This window comes from Cherax quadricarinatus, chromosome 70 (genome assembly GCF_038502225.1).
Source record: "Cherax quadricarinatus isolate ZL_2023a chromosome 70, ASM3850222v1, whole genome shotgun sequence".
NCBI classification, from domain to species: domain Eukaryota; kingdom Metazoa; phylum Arthropoda; class Malacostraca; order Decapoda; family Parastacidae; genus Cherax; species Cherax quadricarinatus.
Window position 1 is genome coordinate 21,775,876 of NC_091361.1, and position 16,458 is coordinate 21,792,333.

Consider the following 16,458-nt stretch of genomic DNA (forward strand, 5'->3'; position numbering starts at 1 on the left):
GGAGTATTTAACATGTTTTATGTTATTTATATTGTTTATTATGTCATATTAGATCAATTGTGATAGGCAAATAAGCTGTAGTGTTGATATTAGCATAATAATAAAGCATATTCTCCTGCATCATGAGACTGAGCTCATGACAACTGACAGTGGCTTCAAAGCCACCTTATCTTTAATGGATAATGTACTGTGTAGGTGCTTTACATAATGAGAAGCATTTCTTTTATTCATTGGAACCATGGCTAGGGCTAAAAGTAAGCAGGTTATAACAAATATAGAAAAAGAAATTGGAGTGACTTATGCAGCAAGTAGCGACACCAAACAGTACCAGCAGGTTGGTGTGGCGACCCTGGAAATTTGAAATTATGCTAGCCAAAATTAGTGCCGAATAACTGATTGCCGGATTTATGATGGCGGACCTGTATACCATTTTTACAATAATGCATTAGTCTGCATAACAGTAAATTTTGTATTTTTTTGTATGAATAAAAAATAAAAATAGAAAGCAGTAGTAATATAAGAGGGGCCTAGAGACGTGACTAATGAACAGAGGATATTTTATTTTAGTGCCAAGAATGTCTACATTGCTTATTCTGGACCCTATTTTGAAATTGGCATCTTTTTTAATTTGCATGATATTGGCCAAATGACCAATTTCTGACCACTTTATTGGATAGTTCAAATCGGTAAATGGGCAGTTTCTTGTACTCAACTGGTAGAAAAAATGGAGTTCTAAAGAAATAGCTATGAGTTTGGTCAACTGGAACAGCGAAATTGTCCTAAAACAGGGCTCAAATTCGGTGAAGTTGCCGATGCGTATATGTCGCTGAGACCGCTAACTTTGCGGGAGCGTAAGTCCATGAGTTTTCAACCAATTTTCATACTTTTGGTGTCATTACCACCGGGAAAAGATTCTCTATCATTTCATAAGAAAATTTTTTTTTTTCCAAAACTTTTGCGACATAGAATGACAGTTTCGGAAAGGGGTTTGCGACAGTCAAAGGGTTAATGCCTGGTTCTGTTGCTAACTTAATATATGTTAGTGTAAACTTATCTAGTATTTATATGCATTTATAAGTGGAATAAAAGGTGTTCCACTTTACGGTGGTAGCCTGAAACCTAGCCTGCTGTATAAGTGAGACCCTACTGTATTCATGAATTTAACACCATAGGTCACATATTCTTCTGAATGAGAAATTACCAGTTCTCTAGTGGGCTATTTTATAATATTATAATTGTTTTGACTAAGTAAAATCATTTTTAGTACATTTATTATTTTTTTCAGGTCCTAATGTGAAGAAAGCCAAGTTCTTCCTTGCCAAAGAAGCAATCTTGGGGTTGTATGGTGTGGATTCCACTTTTGAACCTCCTCAGCCTGTTGTTGTAGCACATGAACAGGATTGATCAGCAAACAATAAAAAATAATCCTTTGATTTGATAGTAATTATGGTACAAGTTGAAAATGATATTTTTTTAAATTATGTTGACAGTACTCTAAAGTACTACAGCAAAGCAGGGTTGGCACACAAGTGGGTAACCCACTTTTTAACTTGAGAACCCCTACTCTATTGCACACTCAGGTGTTTTTTAAAAATGCTATTTTATTTTCAATATTTTGCTATTTATGAAAAGGTAAATATATAGTACATTATTTTCAGTTTTTAAATTAATTTGTAATTACTATTTTATTTTATTTATGTAGGACTTGAAAATTTTTGTCAATAACAGTTCAAATTTATGTTAATTGAAGAAGAATGTGACATTGTGTGTATATCAAAAAGCAAAATGTGTAGTTGGAATGTACATTTCTAATATTTGTTAGCCAATAACAAATTAGTGTAGTATTAAAGTTACCTATTATCCTGTAGCTAGAAAGTCATTTCCCATTCTGTGATGCTACATTCTCCGTGTAACTAAACTACACCAGTTCCGAGTTCCCCACAAAACTAGAAAATTTAACAATTGTGCTAGGGTCCTGGACATTCACAAAGGTTTTCTGTACCTCATATTGGGCACATCTAAAGTTGTGAGTATCAAGTGCCCGTGTATTTTAACTTTCACTGTCCAGACACCCCTCCCCCTAAATACAATTTTCTCAATGTCCAAAGTTAAAAAAATCTTACGATTAAGAGTACATTTTTCTAGCGGTAATAAAAAAAAATTCCCACCATTTACTCATTGAGATAGTTGCATTAAGTTAAAGGTTGACAACTCGCTGGTGGCAACATCAGCGAATCAAACTCTCCACATTCTAAATTATTTTTTTCTGGAGGTTTTCAGATTTTCTTATATTTTACAGTAACTGTTGTGGCCTATGAGCCCCATATAATGCACATATATTAACCTGTTGTAACAATACCTAATGTCATCAGTACATTGTTTACACAACAATGTAAACATGCACAGGTACAAAAGTTCATATTACTGTTCTAGTATTTACATATATACAGCACTGGACATGTCCCTAGAACATGTCTAGTGCTGTCTGTGGAACACGGCTTCATAAACAGCAGTGTTTCACATACCTCATACACACAGCTTCTCTCTCTCTCTGCTGGGTGCCATGTTTTATGTGCACAGATATATAACATCTCTTCTGAGCCCATTTCCTTTCTATAGCATAAAGTGTTGTTAGGAAGTGATCACCATGCCTCAAATGAGAGGGTACTTGGTGATCAGTTTGGGGGCGCAGGTGTTGTGACTTGGTATTTGTGTATTATTTGCCTGATAAAACAAAAGTGGGCATACGATGGTCTGTTTCCAGTCCTCATCTGGCATATATTGTATACATTGAGCATGCGAGTGCCCGCGAGATGAACGAAGTTTCATGTACTACTTTTTAACTCTTGTGAACACAATCTGCAGATGCAATCTGCACGTCTTGTTTGTCCACCAAATGCATATTGGCAGTGTAATCAGTACCATCTGCAGGTTTCAGAATGGGGTTCATGTCAAAAATGTTAAATCACATATGGCATGAAACACCTGCACCTCACCAATACCCATGATGAACTGACCAGATCCATTCTCACATATAGGCCTACCAGGCCTCTCACACTAAATTTAAAGCTACCAAAATTTATGCGTAGACATATATAAGGGACCCTTGCTTCAATGACCTAGTTCTACATGACAGCCACTGAAAGGTTAACTATCTTCAAAGCCATATCTACACATTGTTTACAACCATCTCGCTACTAGAAATGAACTGACTGCAATGTTTCAACTCTAAGAGTGGCTTAGCGCTTCTTTTTGATTATAATAATAATAATCAACTCTAAGAGTTGCACGAGTTTCAACAAAGCACACCATGTTCAAACAAGTTACAATTGTTATAAATTTATATTTGATCACTAGCATGTGCTGACACTTTGGCAAGTGGGCAAAAACCTGTTTGAACACATCTGCTGTCAGGTATAGTCGAGCTTGCTTCCCGAGTTTTGTATGTTACCTAAAATACTTTATTTCTTAAATTAAGCATAATTCTCTCATTCTGTTGATTGCATTCCTATAAAATGTTTCTCATCAACCCTTGAGGTTTCTTAAACTTAAGCAGGTGTTAAAAAAAAACAGTAGTAACCTATTAGGCTGTTTTATAGTGGTTAAAAATCCCTTGCCCACTTTTTTTTTTATCCAAGTGGGCATTAATGCCAACCCTGCTGCAAAGCTCCCTTTATGCATAAAAATTTTAGTCAGAAATTAAAGATTTTAAATTTATACTGTTATTGACTATTATAATAAAATGTAACATATTGAGCAGAAATATTCTAGTAGATATTTATGGTAAAGCTTGACAAAATAAATTGGTATTAATAAAGATACGTAACATGATACTCGCATAATTAATCCTTTGATGTGCGACGTCTAAACTGTTGTATCTGTGCCTCTGACAAGACAGTGATAGTGTAAATGATGGTGAAAGTGCCTTTTTCAGGTCACCCTGCCTCAGTGAGACAGCCAGAATGTTAAAAAAAAAAAATTAAAATGTTAGTGAGACAGCAGTATATGATGTAAGCAAATGTGTGGTGCTACACTATGATTATTATGCAGTTCAACAAAGTATAATATTACAGGATTATGTATTTGCTGGTGCTGTATAGCCCTTGTGGCTTAGCGCTTCTTTTTGATTATAATAATAATAATAATGTATTTGCTGGTAAGTTTTCCATTATTCTCATTACCAACACTTATGTTGGCATCAGGCATGGGTTTCGAACATTGCAACAAAGAGGTTGCTAGATGCAGAGGAAATGTCGTGTTCGAGAGAAATTTGTGATGTGAACATTAAACAGATTTCAGAAAGTAGACATTAAAATTTAAGACTGTAGATCTACCAGGGGCATAATTCAGAAGGCTGAAGAAGCACTTGTGGCATTTAGAGGGACAAGATGATAAAAAGGGCAAATAAATAAAGAGTGGAAGATAGGAAAGATTGGAGGGAAGGGGTAGAGACGACTTGAGTGTTAGGGGCTGGAGCATTCAGCAGGCTTTTAAGAGCACAATGTGCTATTGGAATACGAGGAAAATAAATATAATCCTGGTGGTGGATACAATTCTGACCCCAGGTGAAAAGGGCAGTGCAGGTACTGTCCTTTCCACCTGGTGATGTTGCAGTTTGGAGGGTCATGTAAATTGTGATGTCAGCATACTTATTGCAAGACCAATTTAATAAATGATGGTGAATGTTTCATTTTTTGGGCCACTCCTACCTTGGTGCAACACAGCCAATGAAATGAGAACAATAAGCTTATGCTCTTTAAATTTATACAAATAATGGAAAAAATATGTAGGATAAGTGCTCCAATTTAAAGACAACCATCCAGGAAAGGACTGCCATCCTGCCAAATAAATGTGAAATGTAAACCTGTTATTTAACTCCATGGCAGGATTGCTGGTTTCTTCTTTCTCATAAACATGTAAGATGACATAGATTATGGTACTTTCATCTAGTTCACTTTACATGTGCAGTTGTACATGTATACACAGAGGTGAGTTTTTCTCCTAATCTTGATAATTCTTGTTTACCCCTCAAGGAAGGTTCCTTGATGTTGGTGAGGGGCTCTTGATTTAGGGAATTGGATCTGTGCTCCAGTTCCCCAAATTAAGCCTGAATGCTTTCCACATCCCCCCCCAGGCGCTGTATAATCCTCCATCTTGATTGTAATAATAATAATTGATAATTCTTGTTCTTGTAGTGTTTCCTTTCATCTCCTTGGGAAAGTTGTTGAAAAATCTTCCTTTGTAAGTTGTGTGTTGCAAAAGTTAAGAAGGACGAAGAACATTTTAAAGGTAAGTTTTTTGAATGTGAGTGGATGTAGTATGGATTGTGAATGGTGACATAAAATACTACATGTCCTAGCTCTAACCAAAGCAAACCTAAAGGGGATAGGAGAATTTCAGTGGGGAGGTGTAAGTGGGATTAGGTCAAGTGTATCAGAGAGAATCGGAGCTAAGGAAAGAGTAGCAGTAATAGTAAATGATCAGTTATGTAAAGAGATAAGAGAATACAAGTACTATATAAATTCAAGAATCATATGGATTAAACTAAGGGTGAAATGTGAGAAGTGGGTAATAGTAAGTGTGAAGCATATGCTCCCCTGAGGATATGTTAAGTAAGATAAGGGAGTGTTAAACTGAGAAGATAATTTGGGGGAGGGGAGGGCCTAAATCCTAAAGTGGGAGAAACTGTTGTAGAGGGAGTAGTAGGTAAGCTTGAAATGATGGGGAGGGGGGGGGGCTCTAATTGAGCTATTTATAGAAAGGTTTGGTAACATGTAATACGTATTGTGAGGGAAAAAAAAAAGGAAGTTGAAAGTGAACATAGATGAGAGTAACAGTAAGGTGATAAGGGTAACAAACAAGTTAGGTAAGAAAAAATTGGAAATCAAATTAAATGTGTTCAAATATTTAGGAGTGGAGGTGTCAGTGGATGGATATATGATTATTATTATTATAATCAAAAAGAAGCGCTAAGCCACAAGATGGATATATGAAAGACGAGGTAAACTGTAGAATTCATTAAGGAAAAAAGGTGGATGGTCCATTGAGGTATTTGTGGAGACAAAGAACATTATCCATGGAGGCAAAGAGGGTAGTGCATTGTCGTACCAACACTCATGGGTGTGAAGCATGGGTTGTGAATGGTGCAGCGAGGCCTTTGGAGGAAATGGACATGTCATGTCTGAGGGCAATGTGTGGCACAAGTATTATACAGAGAATTTGTATTTTGGAGATCAGGATGAGATGCAGGGTTACTGAGGAGGACTTGTTGAGGTGGTTTGGTCATTTAGAGAGGATGAAGCAAAATAGGGTGACTTGGGTGTATAAATCTGTAGCAGAGGGGAGATGGGGTAGGGGTTATGCTAGGAAAAAATGGAGGGAGGGGAGGTTTTGTGTGCAAGGGGCTTGGACATACAGAAGGCATGTGTAAGCTTGTTAGATAGGAATGAAGACAAATGGATTTTTGGACTTTACAAGCTGTTGGAGTGTGAGCCAGGTAATATTTTGTGAAGGGATTCAGGGAAACCAGTTAGCTGGACTCGAGTCCTGGAGATGGGAAGTACAGTGCCTGTATTCTAAACGATGGGTTAAGGAAATTTGCTGTTTAGAGAGACATCAGAACTGTTGTGTGTGCCTCTGGCAAGACAGTGATAGTTTTTTTTTTTCTGGTCACCCTATCTCAGTGGAAGACAGCCAGCGTGTTAAAAGGTAAATGAGATACAATATAGGGAGTAATGAAAACAATTTGCTACTATGTATTAGCAGATAAAAGGTTAAGAGACAGACTTCTAGATGTACATGTTTTTAGAGGAGACTACTGATATATCAAATTATTTAGATGTAGCCACAGTGAGAGTAAGAGGTAGATGGGGGTACAGGAATGTCATTGGTGGGTAAAAGGGAAGTGAAAATTAAGAGGAGATAGAGTAAGATGCAAGCAACTATTGGGGGAAAGATGTGTTACTTATTTCATACATTTGAAGCATCTGTCAGATTGCTCCCCTAGCCACCTTATTATAGGCCTTTTCCTAGAGCCATAAAGAGCTTTTAGGTGGATAGCAAGGTACAGGTTAGGATATACGTATAGGAGAAAGGGAGATTATTTCACGGTAAAAGTAGGCCTTAGGGATGTGTTATGTCACCACGGTTTAACACATTTATAGATGGAGTTATAAAAGAAGTGAATGCTAGTTTTGGGTAGAGGTGTGGGATTGAAAGATAGTGAATCCAGTACAGAGTGGGAGATGTCACAATTGCTTTTTGCTGATGAGACTTTTTGGGAGATTCTGAAGAGAAGTTTCTAAGGTTGATAAATGAATTTGGGAGGGTATGGAAAAGAAGGAAATTAAAGGTAACATAGGAAAGAGCAAGGTGATGAGAGATTGGATATCAGATTGAAAGAAGGACACATGGAGCAAGTAAATGAGAGAGCCTGTTGTAAGTCCGAGTTGTCCGTAAATGAGTACGTCGCTAAGTGAGGAGAGGCTGTGTTGTAGATCACCTACAGGATGCCCAGTCTGCAGTGAGGCTGAGTTTGATGATTCATCCTGTAGCCAACTTTCTACTTAACTGCCTAGTTTTCTTAAGAGAGTAAAAATTCACTATCTCAAGGAAAAAAGGACCTATTATATGCTATGACAGTGACTCCATCTCCAAGGAAGACTTCTAACGTTCTCCTACTCCAGTTATTCCATGCTCGCAGTCCCCTCTCCCACAGTCCCTTTCTTTTGAAATTGTCAACTTTGACCTTCCTACCTCTTCACCTACTGCTATACAGCTTCTTTGTCTTCTGTTTCAAGTGTTTATCCATCCACAAAGCCTTTCCTGCTAGACCTTCAACTCTTCCTACAAAACCTCAGACCCAAAATTTCTCCAGTCACAGATACTATCAAACCATTGCTTCTCTGTGCTTAAATTTCCCTTCCTCTGTGTGATGCAGCTGTATAGTCCTTGTGGCTTAGCGCTTCTTTTTGATTATAATAATAATAATCTGTGTGATGCCCCTTGCCTCCTGTGTCTGTAGCAGCTGTAAACACACCCACACCACATACTGCCACTACCCTCCTTTCCCTGCTGTCCTCACCCAAATTCCTTCATCCCAGAATACCTCTTTCTTTCGTCTCCAAGTTAGGTAACCATCACCATCTCCTTTCTGCTCCATCTCCCTTTTCCACCTCTTGTGTCCTGCTACCTGCTCCTTCCTTGTCTACAGAAACTATTTTGACCATATTGACTTTTATTAAAGAAGCGAAACCCACAATGGATGTTTAACTGCCCCCGTACCTTCCCATTCTCACCCTCTGCCACCCCTTACACACACCTCTATCCTCTGTTCTCCATCTACAGTTACCTACAAACCCCTTATTACTACAGTATAGACTGTTAAGATATACATTTTTAAAAATGGCATCCGATATAAAAAAATTATAACATGAACTGAGAACATATGGTAAAAATAGAATTATGTACAAGAGACCCTCCCATAAATGTCTAACTAACAAATATTTTAAGTCTTGAAATTGTTAAAAAAAAGAAAACGATAATACCTTTGATATACTTTTACTGAAGAATTTTGAGTGTTTCACTATTGGAGCCCGGCCATGGGCCAGGCTCGTCTGGTGCTTCCCTGGTCAACCAGGCTGTTGTTGCTGGAGGCCTGCTGCCCCACATGTCCATCACAGCCTGGTTGATCAGAGAAAGACTGGACACGTATGAATTACAAATGGTGGGGTGGTGTCGGGGGAGTGGTAGGGGATAGCTCCCTGGCTGCTCCACACCAAGGCGGCCGCTTGAGCAAGAATTTTTTTTTTCCTTCCCACAAATTGAACCATGTTAAATTAATTATACGACGTGTTACATAAAATTGTGCGGCAATTCTTCATTGGTGGTCTACTGTATTATTATAATAACGATAGAGCTTCAGTTCCCTAAATTAATAATACCACTTCCTTTATTTGGCAATTTTAATGCTCATTTTCTCAGAGGGTCTCACTGACTCCCATTAGTGTCAAACACTGGTACCTTTGTACGTACATTTAGATCCTTGCACTTGTACTCTTTCCCTTATGTGCTCTTCTATAATGCAAGTCTTCGACTGGTCTGTTGTACCTGATCCTCATAATAGTGATCATTTCCTCTTCTCATTCTTACACCTGACCCCCATGTCCCCCCCACTGGTAGTTTGAACAGGCAAATTGGGAACTTTATTCACACCGTACCTTTTTCCCTGACGTTCCTCCTTTTCAGATAATATAATCACAGCCTCTCCTCACTTAACGACAGAGTTAGGGGCCTAAGACCCCCGTCGGTAAACAAATTCGTCACTAATCGAGGAATCGCCCCTTACTGACACTAACCCTTTCAGGGTCGAGAGGCCCTCTCCTAAACTCGTTCTCAGGGCCGAAATTTAAAAAAAAAAAAAAAAATTATGAAATGATAGAGAATCTTTTCCCGGTCATAATGACACCAAAATTATGAAATTTCATGGAAAACTTACAGAATTATGCTCTTGCGAAGTTAGCGGTCTCGACGATGTTTACGCATCATTGATTTCGCCCAATTTGAGCCCTATTTTCGGCCAATTCCAATGTACTAGTCGACAAAAATCATACCTATTTTGCTAGAACTCCATTTTTTCTATTGAATGAGTACAAGAAACCACCCATTTACCAAATTCAACTATCGAATAAAGTGGTCAGAAATTGGCAATGTTGCCAATTTCACACAAATTTCAGAAGATGCCAATTTCCAAATAGACATTCCTGGCACTAAAATAACATTTTCTCTGTTCATTTGTCACGTCCCCAGGCCCCTCTTACATCTCTTTTGCTTTCCACTTTGAATTTTTATTCTCACAAAAAAGAGACTTACTGTTATGCAGACTACTGCATTAGTGTAGAAATGGTGTAAATAATATCAGCACACTTGTGAAAGAATATTAGACTCACCAGTTGATGTGTATTGGATGCTTGGCATGATTTGTTTACTTTTGAACTTTGGTAAATATCGAACAGGTACTTTTCATTAAGAAACCAATCAAAATCATCTCAATTTCTGTAATATGTCATCCATTCTATAAAATGAGACCAGGAAAACTAAAATACAACAATAAATACCATACGAAAATACACTGCAAAGTCGCTGTTTTAAACCAAAAACATGGTCAGAGTTTTTTTTTTTTCTCATGCACTGTGTGCTGCAGGATTTTTTTCATACTGTGCACACTGACCACAGACTCATTCTTTCATATGTAGGCCTACCAGCTTTCTCTCAATAGATTTGAAGGTGCTAGAATTTAGGCGTACTAGTTCGTCAATAACCCTGGTGTGTAAGCCGTACTAGTATGTCGAAAACCCTGAAAGGGGTTAAAAGTGTCACCACCCAAAATGAAAGCATTCAAGTTTTATGTTTGCTGGGAAATTCCTTTCAATCAGTTTATTATTAATGGTAATACAACAAAATAGGTCAGTGGCTTCTGAGATATTCCAGGAAACGCCTGCATAGGTGATTACTTGGGAAATTCTTTTTTCGAGAAAATTGCACTTTTCTCAGTTTTTGCATAGGATAAGAATGATCTATAGTTACCCTTCAGGTGCACAATGTTTTCTGTAATGGTCGCTGTCACTTTTTTTTTTTATATCCCTCTCCACCTTCCACCTTTCCATACCTCTATAAAATGTCAGTTTTCATTAATTTGGGTGTCTTTATCATGCTTCTACATTATTTATATTATGCCTAATATTATTCTGGAGTAAATATGACAGGTAGATAACTTTTATTGATCCTAATAGTTTAATTATACAATATTTTATAGTGCTGAGAGGCACACCTCTCCACTCGTCACAGACCATCATGCATTACTGAGACACTGCTGCTTCTCCCTCTGCTGAAGCTCCACTCACTTTGTAACGATGCCAAATGGTGAATTAAATACAGTGGACCCTCGGGTAATGCCTTTAATCCGTTCCAGAGAGCTAGCCTTTAGCCGATTTAGCTTTTAGCCGAATTAATTTTCCCCTAAGAAATAATGGAAATCCAATTAATCCGTAAATAACAAAAAAAAAGGCACAATACCGTGACTGGAACGATACCCAAATAACCCGCACATAGAAGAGAGGAGGTTACGACGACGTTTCGGTTCGACTTGGACCATTTACAAAGTCACACTAACGAGAAGTGGAGCAGGACGGGTATATATAGGCAGGAAGAGGTGGGTGGTGGTGGCGGTGGTGGCGGCAGCAGCAGCAGCAGTAGTAGTAGGGAACTAAGGAGGAGGAGCCAGTCAAATATAAAGAAAGGGGAGCACTGCAAGGGAGCTAGGTGCCCACAGAGGGAGAGCAAGTGCACAGAAGTGGGGGGAAGGGGAAGTGATGAAATAAACAATGAAGGAACAGAAACACATGACAGAAGAAAGGGGAAGAGGGAGAAGAAGAAAAAATGAGGAATCAGGTTAAGTCACGGGTGTTCTGAAGTTTGGAGCATTTTACAATGTAATGGGAGAGGAAGGCATCTACAGAGACGAAGCCAAGACTAAGATTCATACAAGGAAAGTTGTGTATTAGAGAGGATTCAACAAGACGGCGACTGTTAAAGTTGGAAGTAGAGAAGACAGTTTTAGCAGAAGACCAGTCTATAGGATGGCTGTGATCTCTGACGTGACAGAAAAGAGCATTGTTAGTGTCGGCAAGCCTAACACTATTTTTGTGCTCCCTAAGTCTGTCAGAAAGAGATCGGCCAGTTTCTCCAAAGTATTGAAGAGGACAGGAGGAGCAAGAAATAGAGTAGACACCAGGAACATCTGCAGAGGGAGGAGAGGTATGAACGAGATTAGTGCGAAGAGTGTTAGTCTGGCGGAAAGTAAACTTGATGTCTAAGGGACGGAGAGAATTGTTGAGATTAGAAAGACTGGAAATGTAGGGAAGGCAGAGGACAGAAGAGTTCCCAGGAGTAGAGAGTTTGGGAGAGAAGAAATTACGTTCAGCTCGTGAGAAGGCAGAGTCTATGAAATGGGAAGGGTAGCCAAGATGGGAAAACGAATTATGAAGAGTGGAAATTTCTGCTGGAAGGAACTGAGGATCACAGATGCGGAGGGCATGGAGAAAGAGGGAGATAAGAACACTTTTTCTTGACAGGGGAAGCATGATAAGAAAAGTAGTGAATGTACATGCCACTGTACAATTAATCCGATTCAGATACCCAAAAGTATTAAACAAAATAATTTTTTTTACATGAAATATACATTTCCCTACACAGAAAACGATGATACATGCACGATAAACAATACTGAAATGACACTTACCTTTATTGTGGACTTGTTGATGAGTGATGAGATGGGAGGAGGAGAGGAGAGGATTAAGGTGTTCTACTGTTTGGAAGGGGAATCCCCTTCCATAAAGACTTCAGGTAACAAGTCCTCTTCTGCTGTTGCAGATGCTCAACAGTGGTTAGCTCTTCATCGTCGTCCTCCACCAACTCTTCCACATCCTCGCCACTAACCTCCAACCCCATGGACTTCCCCAATGACACAATTGATTCCACAACTGGTGTAGGCCCCTCAGGGTTAGCCCCAAACCTTTCAAAATCCCTCTCTTGTACATATTCTGGCCACAATTTTCTCCAAGCAGAGTTCAAAGTCCTGCAAGTCACTCCCTCCCAAGCCTTACCTATAAGGTTTATGCAACTGAGGATACTGAAGTGATCTTTCCAAAACTCTCTTAGGGTCAATTCAGTGTCTGAGGTCACTTCAAAGCACTTTTCAAGCACCACTTTGGTGTACAGTTTTTTGAAGTTTGAAATGACCTGCTGGTCCATGGGCTGGAGGAGAGGAGTGGTATTAGGAGGCAAAAACTTCGCTTTGATAAAACCCAACTTCCCCGCAATTTGCTCTTATAAGTCGTGAGGATGAGCAGGAACATTGTCCATTACCAGGAGGCACTTGAGTGACAATTTTCCAGGAGGTACTTTTTCACAGTGGGGCCAAACACGTCACAGAACCAGTCCATGAAAATGTCCCTAGTGACCCTTTGCCTTGCGGTTTGCTCTCCACATCACATAGAATTTAGCCTTGATGACATTGTTTTTCTTGAACACACTGGGAGTATCAGTGATACACGAGTAAAGGCTTCACTCTGCAATCCCCACTATCATTACTACAAAACATTAGAGTTAGCCTGTCTTTCATAGGCTTGTGTCCTGGAAGTGCCTTTTCCTCCTGAGTAATGTAGGTCCTGTTTGGCATTTTCTTCCAATACAGGCCTGTTTTGTCACAATTGAACACTTTTTGGGGTTTTATTTTTTCAGTATCTATGTATTCCTTAAAGTCCTGCACATATTTTTCAGCCACTTTTTTGTCAGAACTGGCAGCCACACTGTGTATGCCACTACAATTCTTAAATCAATCAAACCAGCCTTTGCTGGCCTTAAATTCATCAATAGCAGCACTATTTGGAGGCATTTTCTTAACGAGAGCTGCATGCAACTACTTTGCCTTTTCACATATTATTGACTGAGAAGCACGATCTCCTGATAATTGTTTCTCATTTATCCACACCAACATCTTCGAGAATTTACAATCTCTGTTTTGTAAGCATACTTGCACCTTTTGCAACAACAGCTTCCTTGATTGCCTTTTAGTTGGCCAAGATAGTAGTGATGGTTGAATGGGGTTTGTTACATAGCTTTTCCAACTCCGAGATACGCACTCCACTCTCATATTTTGCAATTATCTTTTTCTTTAAGTCGATAATACACCTCACCCTTTTTACCACAGGGTTGGCACTAGAAGCTTTCCTGGGGCCCATGGTGTCTTATTTAGCAGTTACAAGCACTAAAAACAATGAAATAATACAATATATATTGCATGTATGCGTGGAATCATCCTCACTGGCTTTGTAAACAATGGCACACTGGCTGTACACGGAGTGATGAAGTGGCCGGGCCCGCTCAGGCCGTGCGGACACGTTCGGGACGAAAGCCCTTAACCGAGTTATTTGGCGTTCGCTGAGCCAATATTTTTACGCCAAAGCGAGTCATTAGCCAATTTTGGCGCTAACCGATGAAGCCTTTACTCGAGGGTCCACTGTAGTAAGAAAGAAAAAAAAATAAAAGTGAAACTCCAACTTGATAACTATTTAATTTGCATAACTCTTATATGTATATTGCAAAACACAATAAAAAAGTAAAATACACATATGAGTTAAGCTTACAGAAAAATAGCTTAAGAATCTGGCAACATGTTAGTATAAGTATCATCTTTGTACCATGTTTCTACAAAGAATTATAGTCATTTTACAAAAATTATTTTTATGACATGGAGAGTAACATACATTTGAACATGTAGTGAATTTTCAGAATTTTTTGCGACTTTTTTTTTTTATTTTTCTGTAATACATTAAATTCACCATCTAACATTGTTACGAAGTGGGAGGAGCTAAATTAGAGGAAGAAACAAGCAGTGGCGTACAGTACGAGGGTCATTACTAGGAATAAGGTAAAATTTACACGTATGTTAGATAAAAAATAGAAATCATTCCCCTCCCTTTCTGTAGCCACATTCATCAGACACCTTTTGGCACTCTTCTTGAACTGGTTCAAGCCAGTCATAGCATGAACCAGTTCAAGAAGAGTGCCAAAAGGTGTCTGATGAATGTAGCTACAGAAAGGGAGGGGAATGATTTTCTATTTTTTATCTAACATACGTGTAAATTTTACCTTATTCCTAGTAATGACCCTCGTATTGTAGATAGTCTTAATGACCCTCGTGTAGTAGATAGTCTTTTTAGTATGATAATAAGATGTTATCTTCATTATAGAATAATAAGAAAATATTATAACCTTTATATTATAATAATAAGGTAAAAGGACCCCAATGGAAATAAGTCACTCTGACTTTTTTGGGTTATCCTAGGTTCTCTACACATATGCTGCTATGTATGATAATTCTATGTAACTGTATTTGTGTATACCTGAATAAACTTACTTACTTAGTTGTCATGGGTGTTGGACACTAGCTGTGGCACTAATAAAATGTGTAATTACACTAATATTAGTAATTCGTACATTTATTCCAAGCTGATATCAGAAACACGATAAATACCCTAGAACTGTAATAAAGATGCTGAAATGAATAATATATGCCATATTATGCCATACTCTGGGATAAGCTCATAAGGTATATACGTTTTCTCATCTGTACCTCGTCTACAATGAAAGAAAACAGTGTTTATATCAGGGGAAACACTCCTAGATCACTCTTGTCATAAGAAAAAATGGAAAAATAGCTATTAGAGAATGGAGCGAAACAGAGTGACTTCAAGAGTGTATCAGTCTGTAGTGGAAGGAAGGCAGGGTAGGGGTCGGCCTAGGAAAGGTTGGAGGGAGGGGGTAAAGGAGGTTTTGTGTGCGAGGGGCTTGGACTTCCAGCAGGCATGCGTGAGCGTGTTTGATAGGAGTGAATGGAGACAAATGGTTTTTAATACTTGACGTGCTGTTGGAGTGTGAGCAAAGTAACATTTATGAAGGGGTTCAGGGAAACCGGCGGGCCGGACTTGAGTCCTGGAGATGGGAAGTACAGTGCCTGCACTCTGAAGGAGGGGTGTTAATGTTGCAGTTTAAAAACTGTAGTGTAAAGCACCCTTCTGGCAAGACAGTGATGAAGTGAATGATGGTGAAAGTTTTTCTTTTTTGGGCCACCCTGCCTTGGTGGGAATCGGCCAGTGTGATAATAAAAAAAAATAAAAATAAATTTATAATAATTTATAAGAATAATGATAAATAATCGATCTGGAGCATTTCATATAGGTTTGGTAGTTGACATTCAATGCACTCCAGAGCGATTATTATTATTATTATTATTACTACTACTACTATCGACATACCTTGTTCACAGATTTTAATCATTTAAGCTGTCACGATACACTGAGAATGTAAACACACACAACAAACACACCAGCTAACCCCTTTACTGTGAACTTCTTTTTGTACTTCCATTTTCCTCTTCCAAGTGCTGCTGCACTTCTAACTATCTTCTACTATGGGATGCATAATAAAGTACAAATTTATAGACAAAATATGTAGTCTAGGAGATTGTTTGATGCTGAGGTGCATCACTAACCCCTTTACAATGAACTTCTTTTGTACTTCTTCCATTTTCTTCTTGTTTTCCTCTTCCAAGAGGAAAAACAACAGGAAATTTGTAAAAATATATAGTCTTGGAGAATGTGAAAGCTAGTGTAAAGAGTGGCTGTAGGAAGGAGATTAAGATGCCTGACGCTGAGACGCTGTGCTGCCCGTTCATGACCCAAGTTCTCGTACAGTATACAATAACAACTTGTCAGAGCCCGTCGTAACTCCGAGTTGTCGGTAAACGAGTACGTCGGTGAGGAGAGGCTGTATAATTATGGGGTAGCTCTAAACCCGTAGAATTATACAGCACGTGTAGGGGGAGGATGGAAGGTATTC

The 16,458-nt window shown here is 38.7% G+C and overlaps 1 protein-coding gene across 3 annotated transcripts in view; it reads left to right on the forward strand.

The window, feature by feature from the left end:
* Positions 1-3,831, forward strand: part of LOC128703675 (double-stranded RNA-specific editase 1) — a gene marked incomplete at its 5' end in the record, with an annotated part of 44,037 nt that extends 40,206 nt beyond the window's left edge. For all 3 annotated transcript variants that reach the window (XM_053798828.2, XM_070099948.1, XM_070099949.1), the window contains 1 exon segment: positions 1,286-3,831. In XM_053798828.2, coding sequence (XP_053654803.2) covers positions 1,286-1,404 — 119 coding nt within the window.
* Between the last annotated feature and the right edge of the window lie 12,627 nt (positions 3,832-16,458).